At 42.5% G+C, this 17,177-nt stretch overlaps 1 protein-coding gene across 6 annotated transcripts in view; it reads right to left on the bottom strand.

Annotated features, from left to right (window-relative positions):
• Positions 1 to 280: 280 nt before the first annotated feature.
• GLS (glutaminase) overlaps positions 281 to 17,177 on the bottom strand; it is a 107,192-nt gene continuing 90,295 nt past the window's right edge. For all 6 annotated transcript variants that reach the window (XM_064433873.1, XM_064433871.1, XM_064433875.1 and 3 more), the window contains 4 exons: positions 5,069 to 5,130; positions 4,039 to 4,115; positions 3,848 to 3,911; positions 281 to 3,490 (listed from right to left, as the gene is read on the bottom strand). In XM_064433873.1, the coding sequence (XP_064289943.1) occupies positions 3,334 to 3,490; positions 3,848 to 3,911; positions 4,039 to 4,115; positions 5,069 to 5,130 (360 nt within the window). In that variant the 3' untranslated portion in view covers positions 281 to 3,333. The remainder of the gene's footprint in view (positions 3,491 to 3,847; positions 3,912 to 4,038; positions 4,116 to 5,068; positions 5,131 to 17,177) is intronic.

The following is a 17,177-nucleotide window of genomic DNA, read 5'->3' as shown; positions in this document are numbered from 1 at the left end:
TGTGATGAAGGATAGCAAAGTAAGTCAAGAGAAAGCCAGACCTGTTCAGAGTACCTGGCCAGAATTCCAGCATTAACAAAAAGCCATTAACCAGTGAAAGGACACAACACCAAAAAAATAAGAAAAACACTACTTTACAGAAATTCATTCTGATTTCCTGTGTGCTTTGCACAATGGAAATGACCAGAGTAGGTTTTCCAGGACAGCCTTCCCACAACTGAAGACTTATTTCAATGGCAGTCCCACAGATAACCAATAAAACCCACCAGCACCACCGTCATCTTGATATTTCCATTTATTATGCTGTAAAAAGCAACACTATCTGGATTTTATTTCTTAAAATAAATAACTTTCATTTTCAGAACCAGTACAGCTCAAGTTTAGATTCATTCATGGGAAACTGCTAGAAATACATTCATCACTGTCTAGTCCCCACAATACAGAATCTAAAAGTCAAGATCAGCCCAGTCAGTTACAATGACCAGAAGTACACTGCCAGTAAGTATAGTCACGGATAGTCCAGCTCTGAAGCAAAAAAAAAATCTGGTACAATACAGTTTGTTCACAAAGGCTAATTAATGCTAAGACTACCACAATATTTCTGAGTACAAAGCATTAAGTTAGCTGAACCAATTCAGGTTGTGATACAGAAGAAACATACATGACATAAAAACAAAAGGAGTGGGGGGAATCTTCTTTGGAGCAGAAGGAAGTCAGCATTGGAGAAGATAACCAAAAGCTATTTACTGTAAAATCTACATGTCAGTGTCATGAATGATAAACAGCCAAACCAATGTACTGCATATATTTATATTTATAAATAACGCCATGTCTAAGTAGCTGCATCGCTGAATTGGACATTACAAAATAATCCATTCTCCTCACAATGAGAAAATACTAAAACTAACCAGCAAAAATGCACTGAAGCTAGGACTGGCTAAAAGCACTCGGTATGAAAGCATTAAGTTTAGGGACAGCTATGATCTTCACTGTTAGCTCAGTTACAATCCTTTTGGTTTTGGTTTGCTTATATCATGTGTACTATATAATATACCTATATTTAAAAATGCCAGTTTGAACAATGCAATGTCAGTTAAACAAAGCTGAATCAGGTATTTTTCTGAGAAGCTACAGAATGTGTTGCAATAGGGGCAAAATAGGGAAGATTAGCACTGAAATCCATAATTTCAAACTAGGATCCATCTGAAAATATTCCTTTACACTGGAGCTCATACACCTTTTGCTTTGTGCTACCCAGTGACTGATGTGGCTCAACAAAGAGCCAGAGGCCATTTCATTTAGTTCTTGTTTACAACGGCGGTGGCCATGACACAGGATGTGAACAGAATGGGTTAAAAGCCTTCAGAAAAATAGCTGATCTTCAGAAGAACAAAAAACAAAACAAAAACCAAACCAAACCAGCTTAAGAACAGGAGGATTCATAAGAAAAAGTGTTTGATAACCATGCCAGCCAGCTTCGAGATGCTATTTGAGGGCTTTAGACTTTCAGACTCTTTCATGATGAAGACATCACTGCTTGTGATGAGTACCAAGCACTTTTCCATGTGGCTTGTCCTCCCTGCAGGGAGGCAGTATGGCATTTTGACAAGAGACTGTACAGGATCTTGAAAGGATTTATTCTCAACTATACTGACCTGCTGGGTCGCTCTGGAGAAGTTACTTCTCTCCAAGCCTTAGTGTACTCATTGCTAAAGGAGGGTAACGTGGTTCACATCATCTTTATAAAGTGCTTGGGCATTCTAGGAAGAATTTGGGCATTATTTCAGGAGATTTTGGTGCCAAAACACAGAAAATTTGAACGCTGAGATCTACTAATGACTTGTACACTACATGCTAGGATAAAAACCACCATATACACAATTCTCAAGCACAATCTCATTTTCCATGTGCTAAATGATTCCTGCCTAAAACTCTTGTGCTAAAATCCTTGCCTACATCCAACAACTGTAGTGTGTTGTGTGTATCTGAAGTGACTGCTCACTTCTGAGGTTTTGTGCCACACTACTGGCACAAGCAACTGTACATGGGACGGGGAGCTGTGGCAATATTGGACTTCTGTGAACTACAAATACCTGCACCTACATTTTCCATGACAGGGCACGTGCCATGCTGGCTTCAGTGGCAAGACAATGAATGCCACCATTCAGCACAAAAGGCATTTACTTACTCGTGTTCCTGGTGCTGAACTCCTGTCCTGCACCAGGGGAATCCCAGTGATGCAATATCCTGCTCCCTGGCTGATGGCAGTGCAAGAAGAGAACATACCCCAAAACCTGGCTTATCTCCTGCTCTGCTCCTGTTGTGATTGGCTCTAGGCTCCTTAAAGCTGTTCACTCCATCCGTGCTCCTCACCACAGCCCAAACGAGCTCAGACTGTGTTTGGTTTGGTTCTTTGCCTTTCCAGCACTTCCATTGCCCTGGCTGGCTCCTGGTGCAGCCAGAGGAAGGAGCAGCAGCTGTCAGCCCCAGGGGTAGTGCAAATACACCTGCAAGGAACACCTGCATGGAGTGGAAGCACCCGCGTTCCCCGGCCACAGGGAAGTACTTTAGCAGCTGAACATGGAGAGAGAGGAGGGAGGCAAGACAAAGGGAACTGGGAGAAAAGCTCCCAAGACAAAAATCCCACTACACACCGGAGCTACACGGCACACTCCCCTACACCATTTGGTCAAACAAACCTTAAAACACATTCCCTGACAAGACTATCTCTAAGAACAAGCCTAGATCATTGACAAGTGTCACCTATACACTCTGTGATATTTATATTATGTAAACAAGGTTGTGTGGAATTCTTTTTTTCTATTTTTTTCCCAAAGATAAGTGCAGATCCTTACTTAACACACCCAGCCTAAATCTACATCAGCATCCTCAGCTTTCAAAAGACCTCACTGACGCTCATACCTGACAGTACTCTGGCTCATCCTGGCCATACTGGAAACAGAGGGCTAAAGAAACAAAAATTCAGCAGAAAAGTTCCTGACCACAGACTAGAGTTCACATAGAACACAAAAATAAATTAAGTAGTGCACAGTAAAGCCAACAACAGCTAAATATTTTTATACATCAATTATATGCAGCATGAGGTAATATTGCTCACATTATGGAGGGAGATTCTTAGTTGGTTTTGTTTCTTTTGAAGAGATTGGATTTGTCCTGTGCGTATAGAAACTCCTGTAACGTAACACTGAAGTAACAGAGACTTCTGTAAAATATATACCACTATCAGATAGAAACACACACGCTCTTCATTACTTATGCATACCACAATTAAATAGGTAAGTGATTTGATTCTTAGGATCTAGCTGAAGATGATTATAGCAAGCCATCCAGATTTTTGTGAACCGTTCGGTTCTCCTTCCCATCGTTGTTATCCTCTGATGGCGTGTATTGGGTCTGATATTCCTGAAGAATTTTAAAAACATCATGGTGTCCAAAATGTAAAGCTTCATCCATAGGAGTGTTGTTCCACCTACAAAAAGCAGCACAGAATTTTTAAGATCAGCACATTAAGCACAGGGCCAAAAAGCACCACAAATCCAGTTCTTTACATACTGCACTAATGGCTCAGCACACAGACCCCACTCAGTTCAGTAACTGTGGAACTTCATTAAGCTGAGCATGACCTTTGAAATAATGGGTTTAGTGGTTCATTTTTCATTCCTGCTCAGTCTGCAGAACCTACAGAGAACCGGTAGGACCCCATTCCTCTGCTTCAGTGGCCTGGCTCAATACATTCCACTCTTATTTGACAGGCACCTCTCCTCACAGGGAGTAGGGAAGTGCTACTGGAGCATCCTTCCTCCAAACCAGCAATAAAAACACTCACCTGTCTTTGGGGAAAGGATTCACTTTGCACGCTTCCAGCAGAAACTTAACAACATCCACGTGTCCTGCAGGAAGAGCAGCTTTGTGAGTGCATGGACTTCTGTATCTCTATTTATGCACAGAGACAGCAAGGATGTGCTAAAGCACACAGACAGACAGACAGACAGCAAATGCTGTGTGAGGAGACAGTACCTTCTGCAGCTGCCACATGCAGGGCTGTCCGTGAGTCGTAGTCTCTTTGCTCCATGTCCATTCCTGACAGAGCAAACCTTAGAAACAAAATAAAATACAACAAAAGAGATTGCAGAGCCAAGTCTTGGGTGATTTAAAGCACATTACAAAGCTAGCATGGCAGGACACTGCCCTGCCACAAGAGGATGTAAGCAGCACCATGAGCACATGGTACCTTTGCTGATAATGAAAATGAAAGGGGCTTTGGCTTTGGCTTTGAAAACCAACTCAGTGCCTTGACTTCCTTTCTGTTCTTTAGTTGCCATAAAGAGAAATAACACATCTTAGCAGAAAACATAACAGTCAACATGCCTGATTTAAAATCATCCATGGACAAGCTAAGCCACATAAGGCAAAGTAAATTTATACCAGGTGAGAAAATCCCAGGAAGTCTCTCAAGTCTGAAAATCCTGAGGAGCATTAAGGGATTGGGAGGGTTCTTGCTTCACTCTGATTCCCTGGGACAGCAGAGTTAAACTATACACCACATATTTTTCCACCCACTAATTATATTTAGATACATTCTAGCCAAATTAATGCTTATTTAGCCTACTACCACTATTACTTTAAATTTTGTCAGATTCTCCTCCAGATTTAAAAAGCAAAGCTCGATGTCCTAACCTGTCCAATAAGAATGTACATTTTCCAACCTGAATTTTTGTGGCACTTTCAGAATTGAATATTAAAGCAGGTGAGAGTACAGACAGGATTTTCTGCCATTGCTATAAAAAAATGGTTAAAGAAATTTGTTTTACTGTGATCCAAAGAAATGGAACACAGTGGGATTCAGGATAGTGTGATTTGATGGTTAGATTTGGGTCTTTTGGTTGGGTTTTGGATGAACATATTCAATCTCTAGCTCATGCAGCTCAATGCCCCCAACCCAGACACAGTGTACGTGCATGTTCCTAAATAAACAACAACAGCAGGAACCAAACAAGCAGCGTTTCCTACTCCCAAATTCCTGTTCCAAACCCCCAGTGATTTTTACCTCCGGAGTGCAGACACGTCCCCTGTGTAGGCAGCAAACAGCAGATTTATCACAGACTTCACCTACAAAGAGAGATTGAGTTCCAGTTTACTGATCTTCTTCCCTCAAAAAGAAAACCCAGTGGGGCCAGTTGGTCCAGTGCTTATGAACTTGTGAATTGTTTCCCCTTGCCTGACCACATTCTGCAGTACAGCTTGCTTTGCTACCAGTCCTGCAAGGTCTGTCTTTCCAAGGCTGAAGTCCTTAAGGACAGTAAAAGAACTAAAACCAATTAATTTCTGCCCTGTTGTGGTAAAAAATATGAGCCTTGCTCAATTGTTTCTCTCTTCAGTTGCCCAATGACACCAAGTATTGGATTGCAGACAGCATCACTCTGCACAATTTATAAAACCATGAACTCCTCAAAAGACAAACTCACTCTGGAAAAGATTATTTTTATTTTTAACTGTAAAGATTCCTAATGCCAGGAGAAATCTATGTCAGCAGACACAGATTTACTTAAAAGTTACCCTTTTTCAATGTATTGAAGATAATCATTGCATACATCCAACATCCACACTTTTGCTCAAATAAACCATTTTAAGCAGTTCTGTTACGTAACAAGCAAGGTTTCCAGGCAGATAAAGCTGGATCTTTTTAGATAAATATGGGCTTAAAGCACTACACAGGTAAAGTCTTTGGTAAGTAGTGCTTTTCCCAGCTGTATTAATTATTCTGGTAAGAAATAATACTGATACCTTGTCCCATGCATATTTTTAATACATCCTGGCTATAACAACTCTGCAGGTTTTAACAAGCACCTAAAATGTCACACTAGATGGTTAAGTATCCACATCAGCTTCTTTCATAAACTCACATAGCCACTTCTAGGCACCATTTCACAGTAATTTCCAGTCAACTTTCTAAGTGCTGCTTTGCTTTTTGAGTCTACAAAGCTGTGTTGCTGCCACCAGCCAAGTAACAGAGAGAAAAGAGGGAGCTGATGCTGCACTGACCTTCTACAACAAGAAGGAGAAACAAACAAAATGAGAAATCCCCACCCACAAGCAAGTCTCCCACAGATTTCTGCAAGCACACTGGCGTATTTTCACAGGGCCACAGACGAGACAACATCTGTGCCTCCTCTGAACCAAAGCCGTGGAGCTGCTTGTTGGTTTTTACACCTCAAAAATGCACTGACGCAAAGAGCACGAAGGAGAAGGAGGCACAAAGGCCAGGATGGAAATACAAAGGGGACGCAGAGCCGCCCTCACCACTCCAGCACCCACTGCAGCTCCTTCCCAGTTTGCACTATGGGGCTGAGATGCAGATCTGTAGGACTCCCTCCCTTCTCAGCACTGGGCTGTCCCTAAACCTGACTGGCTCCAAAGGTTGGGTCCCTGCTCAGGCTCCCTCAGCTCTGACCCCACAACACCCCCAAGTGTGGCAACCCTGACATGTCACCCCACACCCTCCTCTCCAGCGCCAGAGGACTGGCATGGAGTGATCCCACTCCCCCCACAGAGATCTCTTTGTTCTGAGTTTCTGCCACAAGCCAAGCCGGTGACCAAGATTCCCAAGCAGGCTCTGCTCGGGAGGCAGAGCCCTTCCATGGCCTTTCCACAGGGAGCACCACAGGCACCCCGAAATGCCAAACCCCCCAACAGAGCCAGCAGCTGAATGCAGGTGTGGGAGGGGAATTCAGCCTGGTATCTCTGCATTTCATCGAGTTGAGTCAGGGCCCTGCAGGCAGAGCGGGCTGGCAGCACTGCCAGGTCCAGGTCCTACAGGTGATGAATAGTGTCCCTCTTCAGGGTCTGGGATGAGCAAAGGACACAGTGTCTTACACAAAAACCATTTCAGAGGTAACTGGCCATTTTGGCTGGGCTTCTTGATGTTTCTGGGAAATGCAAATACATATTAAAGTAATAAAATAAAAATAGCGCGCATTCCTTTCTTCAAAAAACAACTTTCCAAGTGCAGTCAGAACCCAGAACCCTGGATTCAGCTGAGTGTTTTGCTAAAAAGTGATTTTTGTTTTCTGTAAAGATGTGACAAAACATAATCTGGAGATTCCTGAGGGTTTGTAACACAATCACCTTAGATTACCTCTCTCAGCAATCTGGGAGAGGTCAAAGCTGCTCCTTCCTTAAGATAAAGTAAAATCAAAGGTTTACTTTACTTTAAAACTGAATTTAATAGATCAAAACAAAAACAAATACAAGTCCAGACAAAAAGATCTCTGCTTGTTTACCTCAGAAGGAAATTTGTTCTGTGTCCAATATTAAAAGTAATGGGATACAAAAAACAGGAGAAACAACAAATTCAGCGGGACAATTATTAGCAGAGTAATTATCCAAAGCTGGTCAAAGGAGAACTCAAACTAAAATAAGCCAAATGTGGCCATCATGGCTGAAAAAATCCTTTTAGGACAACTTCCTCCTGCTTGTAGAGAGACTTCAATGATTTTATGGGAGAATTAGACTGGATTTGCTACCAACAAAACACACCCTGACCCCATAACTGCACCCTGCAGTAACAGCAGCACAGACCAGGCCAAAAAATGAACAAACTTCAGAAGGTATGAAACGAAACTGCTCAGAAGGCAGCCATAAAAAACAGAAGTTTTCTTGAGTTCACATAAAAAGTGAATTCAATAAAATTTAGGAATCTGCAAATACAAAATACATTTTGAACTCAAAGTAAGAACACACCATTTCCACAAGCACCTTATGGGTCTTCCTTAGTTTCCAAGGGAATATTAATCTAAGCAGCATATATACTAAATGATTATGTAAGAGGCTGCCATTTACAGTGAGGAAAACTTCCTAAGTGAACAGCACTTGCTGCCATAAGCTTTGTATCTGTGCTCTGATGTATCTGATTCTCACTTAGGCTGCCGCAAAGTCAAGTACAAATTCTCTACCCAAAACTCACAGCACTAGTTTGAAATAACAGGTTCATTGAAAAAAAAAAAAAAAAAAAAAAAAAAAAAAGAAGCAAAAGGCAAAATAAACTCTGAAGTGGCAGCACCAAACATACGATTTTGGGATTTTTAACCGTAGGGGAGAAAAAAAATAGTGAACATGACAGATGAGCTCTATCCATTCAAACTAAGTAGGGCACAAGGCAACTAATTTAAGTGTTTAGAGACTCTGCCAGTGAGTTTCTCACCAAGTGGTTCATGAACATTCAGTGTTGGTGTTTTGATAACTGCACTGGTGAACACAAGCTTCCCTCATGTTTAGAAACACAAAGTTTGTTTGTCACAACCTTTTCCTACTGCACGTACTTCCCTAACTACAGCACTCTTTTCTCAGCACTGGATATAATCCTTGTTATCCAGGCAGTCAAACCAGCATGGAAAGGTTCCTCAGAAATACTCATGCCACTCAATTTAGAAATCAGAAACAGTCTCACTGTCAGGTTAGTAGGTGTTAGAGGTCTTGGACTCAGCTGGACAAAGCTATGAAGGATCCAAGTCCTGCTTCACATCAGAGATGGTCAAATGACCAATGTCTCCAGAGGTTCCTCTCCAGTTAATGGCTCTGTGAGTCCGTGGGTCAGCACGTGAGCAGCTCAAGAAAGAAAAGTCAAGACTGTTGCTGCTCAAGAACTGCACTGAGGTCAAGTTAAAGCAAGGAAACAGCCTGAGTTGAGAGCAGCAGGAAGTCAAAGCGCTGCCGCAGATGCTTCAGATAAACATGGGGGACAAAAAGGCACAAAATGAGAGAGCAGAAACACCTTTCCAAAACCCCAAATGGACAAACTGAGTGAGCTACAGCCAGTTACAAAGTGAAACTCAAAGTGACTCCTAGTCCAAAGCTTCCCTATGGCAGTTATTCTGCACATCTCCTGAGCCTGGCTATGGTGGGAGTCTCAAAGCAGACTCCCTCAAGCAGCAGTGCTGACGTGAGAGGATGCACAGGAACAGAGGAACTGCAGCACACAGCAAGTGCATGGCTGTGCCCCCTTCTCTGCAAGCACAAAGGACTTGGGCATGACATGAGAGCTTTAGGGGTGGTTTTCAATTTCTCAGCCTACCAACTGGAAAATATAAATTAAAAAAATAAAGTTTAACTTCAGTATTGATATGCTGAAATTACTTATTTCAAGTAAAATTTCAACATCATCTAACTGATCTGAGTGGCTTGGCTGGAGTGTGGGAATTGCCTTGGTGGAGTATTTGTAACAAAGCAGTCTTTCCTACCTGAGCTGCACACCCAAATCCAGACTTATTTAAATAATCTCACAATGGCTAACAGCAAATGCCCACACAAGACTGAGCTAGAATCACTCCTCTCTTAACAGAGATCAGTGTAGAGGATTTTTTATAGCTGAAGACAAGGGTGCTACCACTGCCTGGCTCTAATGCCATCCACAGAAGACCTCTCCAAACACTTCAGAGACAGCACACGGATGCTGTTAGTGGCACTAAGATGGGAAACTGAGGCCCAGAGATGGCAATGAACTGCTGCAGTCTCGTGGTGAGGGGAGGGTGGCCTGACACCTTCTGCCCACTGCCTTCATGGTTACTGCAGAACACCCAGACCTCGAGGAGGAGCCGAGCCCAAGCAGCTGAGCACGCTGTGCTCTGTCCTTGCCCACGTGTCCCTGTCACCACAGGGCTCTGTCCTGCTCTGCCATCCCTGCAATGCCTCCAGCAGGGCAGGGAGAGCCTCTGTCCCCACTGCACTCGGGTCAGGAGAGAAAAGCCAAACAGCTGTGCACGTACAGAAAGCAAATCCTTCAGAAAAAAATTAATTTAGCTCAAAGCTGGATTAATTCCATGAGAAGCTCTTAGCTAAAAAGGTCAGTGAATCTGGATTTTAATTTCCTACCGCGTCCTGCTTCCTGAGAATGCTCCGCCCTCTATAATTTCTTTGAAAACACTACAGAATTAACATCCTGAAAAAGAAGTATTACTTCCAACTTTATGTTTCTCCAGGTGGCTGAGCAATAAAGTCAAGCTCTATAGTTTATAGTAGTGCTGCTCAAGGCAAGCCAAACAAGGATAAATAAGCCAAATAGGATAAATAAACAACTCCCCTAAACTTTCCAATGCTCATTCCATGATATTTAGGGATAACACCACAGGTTAGCCTTCTGAAGAGATGTTCAAAATATTGAGCAAAAAAGGTTTGAATGGATATTGTTTCTCAGGAACTTTGCTGTATCTGAATTCTACTGTGCACCAGACCAGGTGTGCTGACAGGAGACTTTCAAACACAACAAGAGGAGTTAAAAAGACAGAGCAGAGCTAGCTGAGAGAACACATGCACCACGCTCTTCTCTCACATCCCATTTTTTGTGCTCAAAATGGGACACAACGCTTCCTCTCAGGGAACCCTGCCCTTCTGGCCAACTGGCTTGAAGAACAAAGTTATAAACGTCTCCCTGCATGGCACAGAGATGCAGAGATAAACTGGGATTTAAATTTAAATTTCAGCACCTAATGACACGTGACTGTCACAGAGTGGGTCCCAGGAAAGCAGGGCTCTGGGTTATGTCCCCCAGGCTCCCAGCCCTAGGAGAGCAATGGGAATGCACTCCTGCAGCTCTTCACCAGGGGAAGTGTCCCCGAGGCACACTTCTCAGTGCCACTAACCCCACGGTGCTGAGCACAGCTCATCTGCACCTGTGACAGCCGGGCTGCCTCCCTGGGACACCCGCACCGAGGTGACACGGCACAGCCCCACACGGAAAACCCGCCAGGTGGCATTTCCAAACCGCACATCCCTGATTCTCCCTCCGGCCAGCAGGCTCCCTGCTGTCCCACTGGAGGCCACCCAGCCTGCCCAGGAGGGGACAGGAGCCCAGGAGCCCCCACACGCCCAGCTCTCCATCCATTGTTCCCAGCTCACGGCCCGGCTAATCCGGCTCAGCGCGGCATTAGCTCGGAAGCGCAGAAAATAGATTGTTAAGCTGCCCAAGGTGAGCCCCCGTCCACTGAACGGGGATTAATCACCCACAGGGGGACTCTGCCTATTCCCACCCCTGCAAACGGCCAGGCACTGACAAGGAAGGCAAGAGCAAGGAGTTCATGGAATCACTCGTGACTCATGTAAAGTAATAAAAGCTCCAAAATCAACAGGAATTCACTTCCACGGTAGCACTGCTCAGCTGCTTTTCCTAAAGCTGATCCCTGATGAGGGTCACGCAGCAAAAAGCAATCCCTCCTCCTGCTCTTCGGAAGAACTGTGGATTTTTGGATGCTTATTTTATCAATGGAAAACAATCCCTGAAGCCCAAGACGCCAATGTAAACTCTGAAACAGCAGTGCTGACCTACAGATAAGACACAATAAAAAGCAAACCTAGAGCACAAAGCAAACCATTTAGTCATCCAGTTTTTACACACTGAACTTGTAACTCACCTACGCTGGAGCACAGCCTTTAGATGGCCTTCTCCTGGCACGGAGGGTTTCAAAATAAAGTAAAAATAAACAGCAAAATAACCCCTCAAACCTGCACAAAATGCATTTTGGCGTTTCAACTCTGAAACTAGAATGCAAGTAGTCCCTAAAAGGACAAAAATAAACCAGGGATGGATGTGAGAGTAGAATACTGGTGCCTGTATGTTCAGATACTAGACAGAATCACTTATTTTACAAATAGGCCAGTTTTGCATTTACATTTAATTTTCAATAACCTGGAATCTGCTCTCAAGTGTCCACATACAAGGCTATTGTTGGGAAAAAAATCCAGGTCTAAAAGAGACAGCCTTAGTCTTCCTTTAAAAGACCATTGTTCAATATGAAGGTAAGCTGTACTTCATAGGGGAAGAAATCTCAGTCAAAAGCCTGTTTTTAAAATTGAGCTTCTGCTTTGTTTCTCATAAAATAAAGTGGAACTTACTACCTAAGGGTAAGTAAAGCATGTATTTTACAAAGTCAAAACTGAGACTGAGCTATAGACAAATACCCAACCAACCTCTAAGCCCTCCAAGCCCAGCCAAGCATCATCAGCCCTGTCTGTGCCACTCCAGTGCCAGCTGCCTGCCAGGACACAACTCCCAGACTAAGTGCCATGTCTTATTCACTAAATGAATGCCAGACTCGTTCAGGTGCCCAGCCAGGGGAGGACTGGCTCTGAAGTGGTCTCAGAGCTTGCCAGTGAGGTTGTGCCCATGAATATTTTTAGGGATGGACAGTCCTTGAAGGCACTCGAAGCAGCCTCTGGATTAAGCCCCAACAATACCTTATTCTAAAGAAAACTCAGTTCCAAAAGAACAGGCAATTTCTCTAAATAACTTCCTGAAGCAAAGCACACAAAAGTGAGGCTTTCAGTAAGTGATCAAATGATCCCACAGAGCTCTACAGCAACCCAACACCAACTGCCTCTGACAGAGCCTCCTGTTTGTTTGACTTCAAACAAACACAAACTTATAACATTTAAGAAGTTATAAACTTAGAATTCCTTGGAAGAGTCTTTGTTCCCACTACACTATAAATAATTAGATGATGTGTGAATGAATCGATTAATGCATATACCTACACACATTAAAGTATAGATCTATTTGAAAATACAGACAAGGCTAGTTTTATAAAACTTGCACTTCTTCTTGATGAGTTCCACCACCTCTTCAGGCTATTTTCTGCACTACTGATCCTTGTTTCCTCATGTAATGCGACAGAAGTGCAAAAATAACTTCAGAATCTGCTCTGCCATGTCTTAAAACTGACAGAGGAAACAAGATTTTGTCAGTTTTTTCCCCCAGTTCCTTTTCTAACCCTTTGACTATCCTTTCTCTTCCTCTAGATGGTGCAAGGTCCTCCCTCTTCACAGCTGGGGACAGAGGATGATACCCAGCTCCTCCAGTTTTACCAGCCGTGGGTGCAGCGTTTATTTTTGGACTCAAAGCTGCCACAAGTGACTTTCAAAGCTGCTACCACAGAGTTTATTTCTGACTCTCCCTGGTGGAATTAACTTGAAATGCCGTTTGCACAGCAATTATCCATACAGTTTGTGCTGTTGATACCAAACTAACAGGCTAACAAACGCTTATTTATTCCTCACTCCAGTTTCCAGCAGCCCTGCTCAAACACAACCTGTGCATGCACTGAAATACTGAAAGCTGCTTCTCCCATGAGTGATGTCTAGACTGCAGGCACACAAGAGGCTGTATTTTCATGTATCCAAACACAAAGCAGCTCCAAAGCAACTGTGCTGCTAGCGCTGCAAAACCCTCAGGCAAGCCAGCACACCAGTTAGTTATTACTTTTATTTAAAGCTGGGCAAAATCCCAGTAGGTATTTAAATACCTTCTTGCAATTCAACTCTCACATTGTTTCAAATCCTGGCTGGTAGAACACTGACAATAAAAAAAAAATAAATCAGTGGTCCTAAAAGTGTCTGTTTAAAATCCAAAAAGAGCAAGGAGGTTTGACTCGGTTCAGTTCATGAACATTGAAACAAGCCTGTACCAGAAGCTCAGTCTTGGAACTTGTCACAGAAGCTGTGCATGCAGCTGAACTTAAGAAGTAATTAAAGCAAATATACACACCCAAGGTTTTTCTTGACACCAGGACCCATTCTTCAACCTAAGAAAAACTGCCAGTTTGCTTTACTGGCAAACAGATGGGCTGAGGCCACTAAAGGAGAAGTGCAGCTTTCCTGGAGGGAAGGCTGAGCAGAGGTGGTTTGTTCCCCTCTTCCATCTACTGGCATCAAATGCATTTCCATCATTCATATTTCCCTCTGATTCAAGCCTTTTCAAAATAAGTACTGGATAATGCCACCCAAAATTGCAAATAATTAGAGTATTGATACTACATGTTACAGTAAACTGCATTTCTTCATCCATCTCTGCCTGCAGTCTTTTCTTGTCAAAATACTTCAAATTAATGGAGGTATTCAAAAGCATCTAAAAATGGTATTTACTAAAAATGAGCACAATACCTTAAGAGTTTGTCCCTTTTTTCCTTCTCTGTTACTGTTCTAGTTTGCATAAAATTAAAGAAGCTTAAGGACACAGGAAACAGTAGCAGTGAGCAGAAGGTACTTTTTCTCCAATCACATTTGGAGCCATGAAAGAGAGAATTCATCTTTTCCTGCACCAGCCCTGTGCTCATAAGATGGCCATCAAGTGGACACAAATTTCTGGAAGGAGTTTGTAACACTTATATTCCTCAAAACAATATCTCTCTACCTGTGAATTCACCCTAAATACTATCAGGCAAGAGGTGCAAGTTCTTCAACTGTCCAAAAATATTCTTTGATTTATACAGAATAAAGAGTCACAGATAGGACTGAGATCAGTTCTACAATTAATTCAGCCAGTGCATGCTCAGAGATTATTACATTTAATATTCTATTTTTTAAATGCTAAATGAAATTTAGAATCCTGTAAATGAAATTTGAAATCATCCATGTTTCCAATATAGTTTGTGATCCCATAGGTATAGGCTGCTTATAGATGCTATGTTTGGTTTTACTCAAGTGCCTGAAATACAGAACAGCCCTCGGCACTTGACGGAAGCAGTAACCTTGTTTCATGGCAACACACACTGGCAATTTGTAAAGCCTTGTTATTTACAGTTCTGACTATTGATTAATTCTGAAGTATTAGTAAACTGATGCTGTTTAAATTACAGATAAGACTATTTAATTATGATGAATTAAGAGTTAAGTAATTAAACAATATGTTTACTAGAATAAGCGAAACATCTACTTACCTTCTGCAACTGAGACTCCTTCACCAAGACCATGCCCATCTATTCCACTCCTGAGATGTGCAAACCCACAGGGTGAGACAAGCTGTTCTGGCCAGCCACGCTCCTGAACTGCCCCACTCCCACCTCTGCCTCCCCTGATGGAGGCAGAAGAAACAACCATTCAGCAATCCTGACTCCAGAGGTGCAGGGTGGGTCACACAAAGCAAATTGGACCCTTGCACACAAGCCTCTCCCCCAGGAATCAAGGCATAGCAACTCAATTACACTACAAATATGACGTAGTATCATAAGAGTGTCCAGGGTGTGTGGATGGGGCAGTTTCTCCTTTCCAGTGCCATCATCAGAAGCAGGACAGCAGGAAATGTTGTGGGAAGCAGACTGGGTTCGTATTTCCCCTTTCTAGCAGATAAAACCCATACTAATAATGAACTGGGTTCAAGGGGTACAAAGAAAAAAAACCTACAGAATTCAGAGTTCAAGATTCAGAGCCATTGACTCCATCAGTATTACATTACAGGATCCCAGAAACAAATGCTTCTTCAGTTGGAAGACACTTCCAGGAAAATAATGCCTGATATGAAGCATCAAGAACAGGTACTAGGATGGACCCAGCCAATACTGCTGTCATAGATACCCCTGATCATCCTAAATTTTTCAACACAAAAGGCCTTACAGTACCTAATGCTGAAGCTTCACCAGTGCTCAGATGAGAGTGTTGTCACTGGAGAGCTTCCCTGCCCCTTCCCATGTGTGCCTGGACAAACAGATGAGCCTGGCAGAAGAGGAGCTGATGTCAAGAGCTACTCACTAACAATTTCTTGTTATATCTTATCCTTTGCTTAATATATATTATATATATACATATATATAATACCACATTGGTATGGGTATATCCATCCCATCCCTTTGGGGATGATTCTGTTGATTTCAAATACTGGGAAGAAGAGAGAAAACGGAGCACCAAAGCTGCCTTCACTAGATTACAGTGAGCATGGCCATGCTTGCCTCCACCTCCACCAATTTCTTCTGTTACCAACGAATTAACACACTTTTTGCTTTTGGAAACAATGAATTAAGCACATCACTGAAAAGACTCCCAAAATATCAAGTGAGAATCGAACCATCCTTCACTAGACTTAAGAGCTAAAGTTGGCTGATTCCACTTATTCCACTTTTTCTTTTTTTTTTGTTTTTAAAGACCTTTCATGGACATCCATAAAATCATAAATTGTGCCAGCAAGAGAAGTTCTTGAACACCTAATAAGCAAACTAAATTAGAATAGCAATCGTGAATAACAGTGGATCAGGCAGGTCCACAGAACTGTAAATTAACAAGAGGAAGTGATAGAAAAACCTGGCCTGGCTCCTGTGCTGGATGACCAGAAGTGTTACTGCTGCATTGTTGGCCATGAACAGTATGACAAAGGAATCATAGGTCAATTAATCCTTTCAACAAAAAGTTTACTAGATTAAGTGAAAGATCTAAAGCATGAAGACTTCCACCCTTTAAGATGAAGACCAAGCAAATTTTCATCTCTAGGTGGCATGCATTTGCCATCAGCAGCTTGGATGGAAATACTTCAATGATGCCACCAATGTCTAAAGCATCCAAGTTTCATAAGAAATGACCCTCTCAAAGAGTTTAACTTACTCCATGCTGTGAAACATTTTCAGCATTTCTCATCAGCAATAAAACATTTTGTCAGCAAATAATGATGGCTGGAAGTTCAAAAATGGTAAAACAATTCTTGCAGTAAACTATCACAGAATTGTTATACCTACTTTGATAGCTCCTTTTCAAAGACTAAACCCCTGCTAACAGTTCTGCAACAAAGAGCATTGGGAATATACAGAGAAACCTTAAAAAGGGGAATGAATGCTAAGCCATTGATCCTGGATGCAGGGGAAAATAACAAGAGCCTTTGAAGTAATGGACACAGACATCACTAACAGTGCAAGATTTGGGACCAAAGGCCTGGGATCAACGGCAGTCACATGAATCCAGTGGAATGCTGATGGGTGTTTTAGTGACAGAGCTGTGTTAAGCAGACAGGACAAAAGGATGTCTGCCTTTTCAAGGACCTATTGACACCACTGATACCCACACAACAGAGTAGAGTGGAGCAGTGCTCCCCCTTTCCCAGCCTGTAGGCGCTTCACAATTTGTGGATGACAGTTTACTCTTAAATACAGGGCTTGGAACTGGAATTATAGCCAAAAGAAAGGTCTTTGCTCTAGAAGGATGCAGGGCACCTGCACCACCAACACACTGACTCCACCCCACAGGTTGAAACAGAATGAGGAAACCTTACCAGATGCTGGCACTCTACTCTTGTTGAGAAGATTCTTTCTAAATACTAGGATTGAGTTTCTATAAGTCTTCTTATTTTTAGGCTATGTATTCCATGCCTTGTATTGAGAGGTATGTTTTCCTCGTATTGAAAATAATTATTA

The sequence above is a fragment of the Passer domesticus genome, chromosome 10 (assembly GCF_036417665.1).
Source record: "Passer domesticus isolate bPasDom1 chromosome 10, bPasDom1.hap1, whole genome shotgun sequence".
Lineage (NCBI taxonomy): Eukaryota > Metazoa > Chordata > Aves > Passeriformes > Passeridae > Passer > Passer domesticus.
The sequence above is the reverse complement of the archived record's forward strand: the minus strand, read 5'-3'. Positions and strand labels throughout refer to the sequence as shown.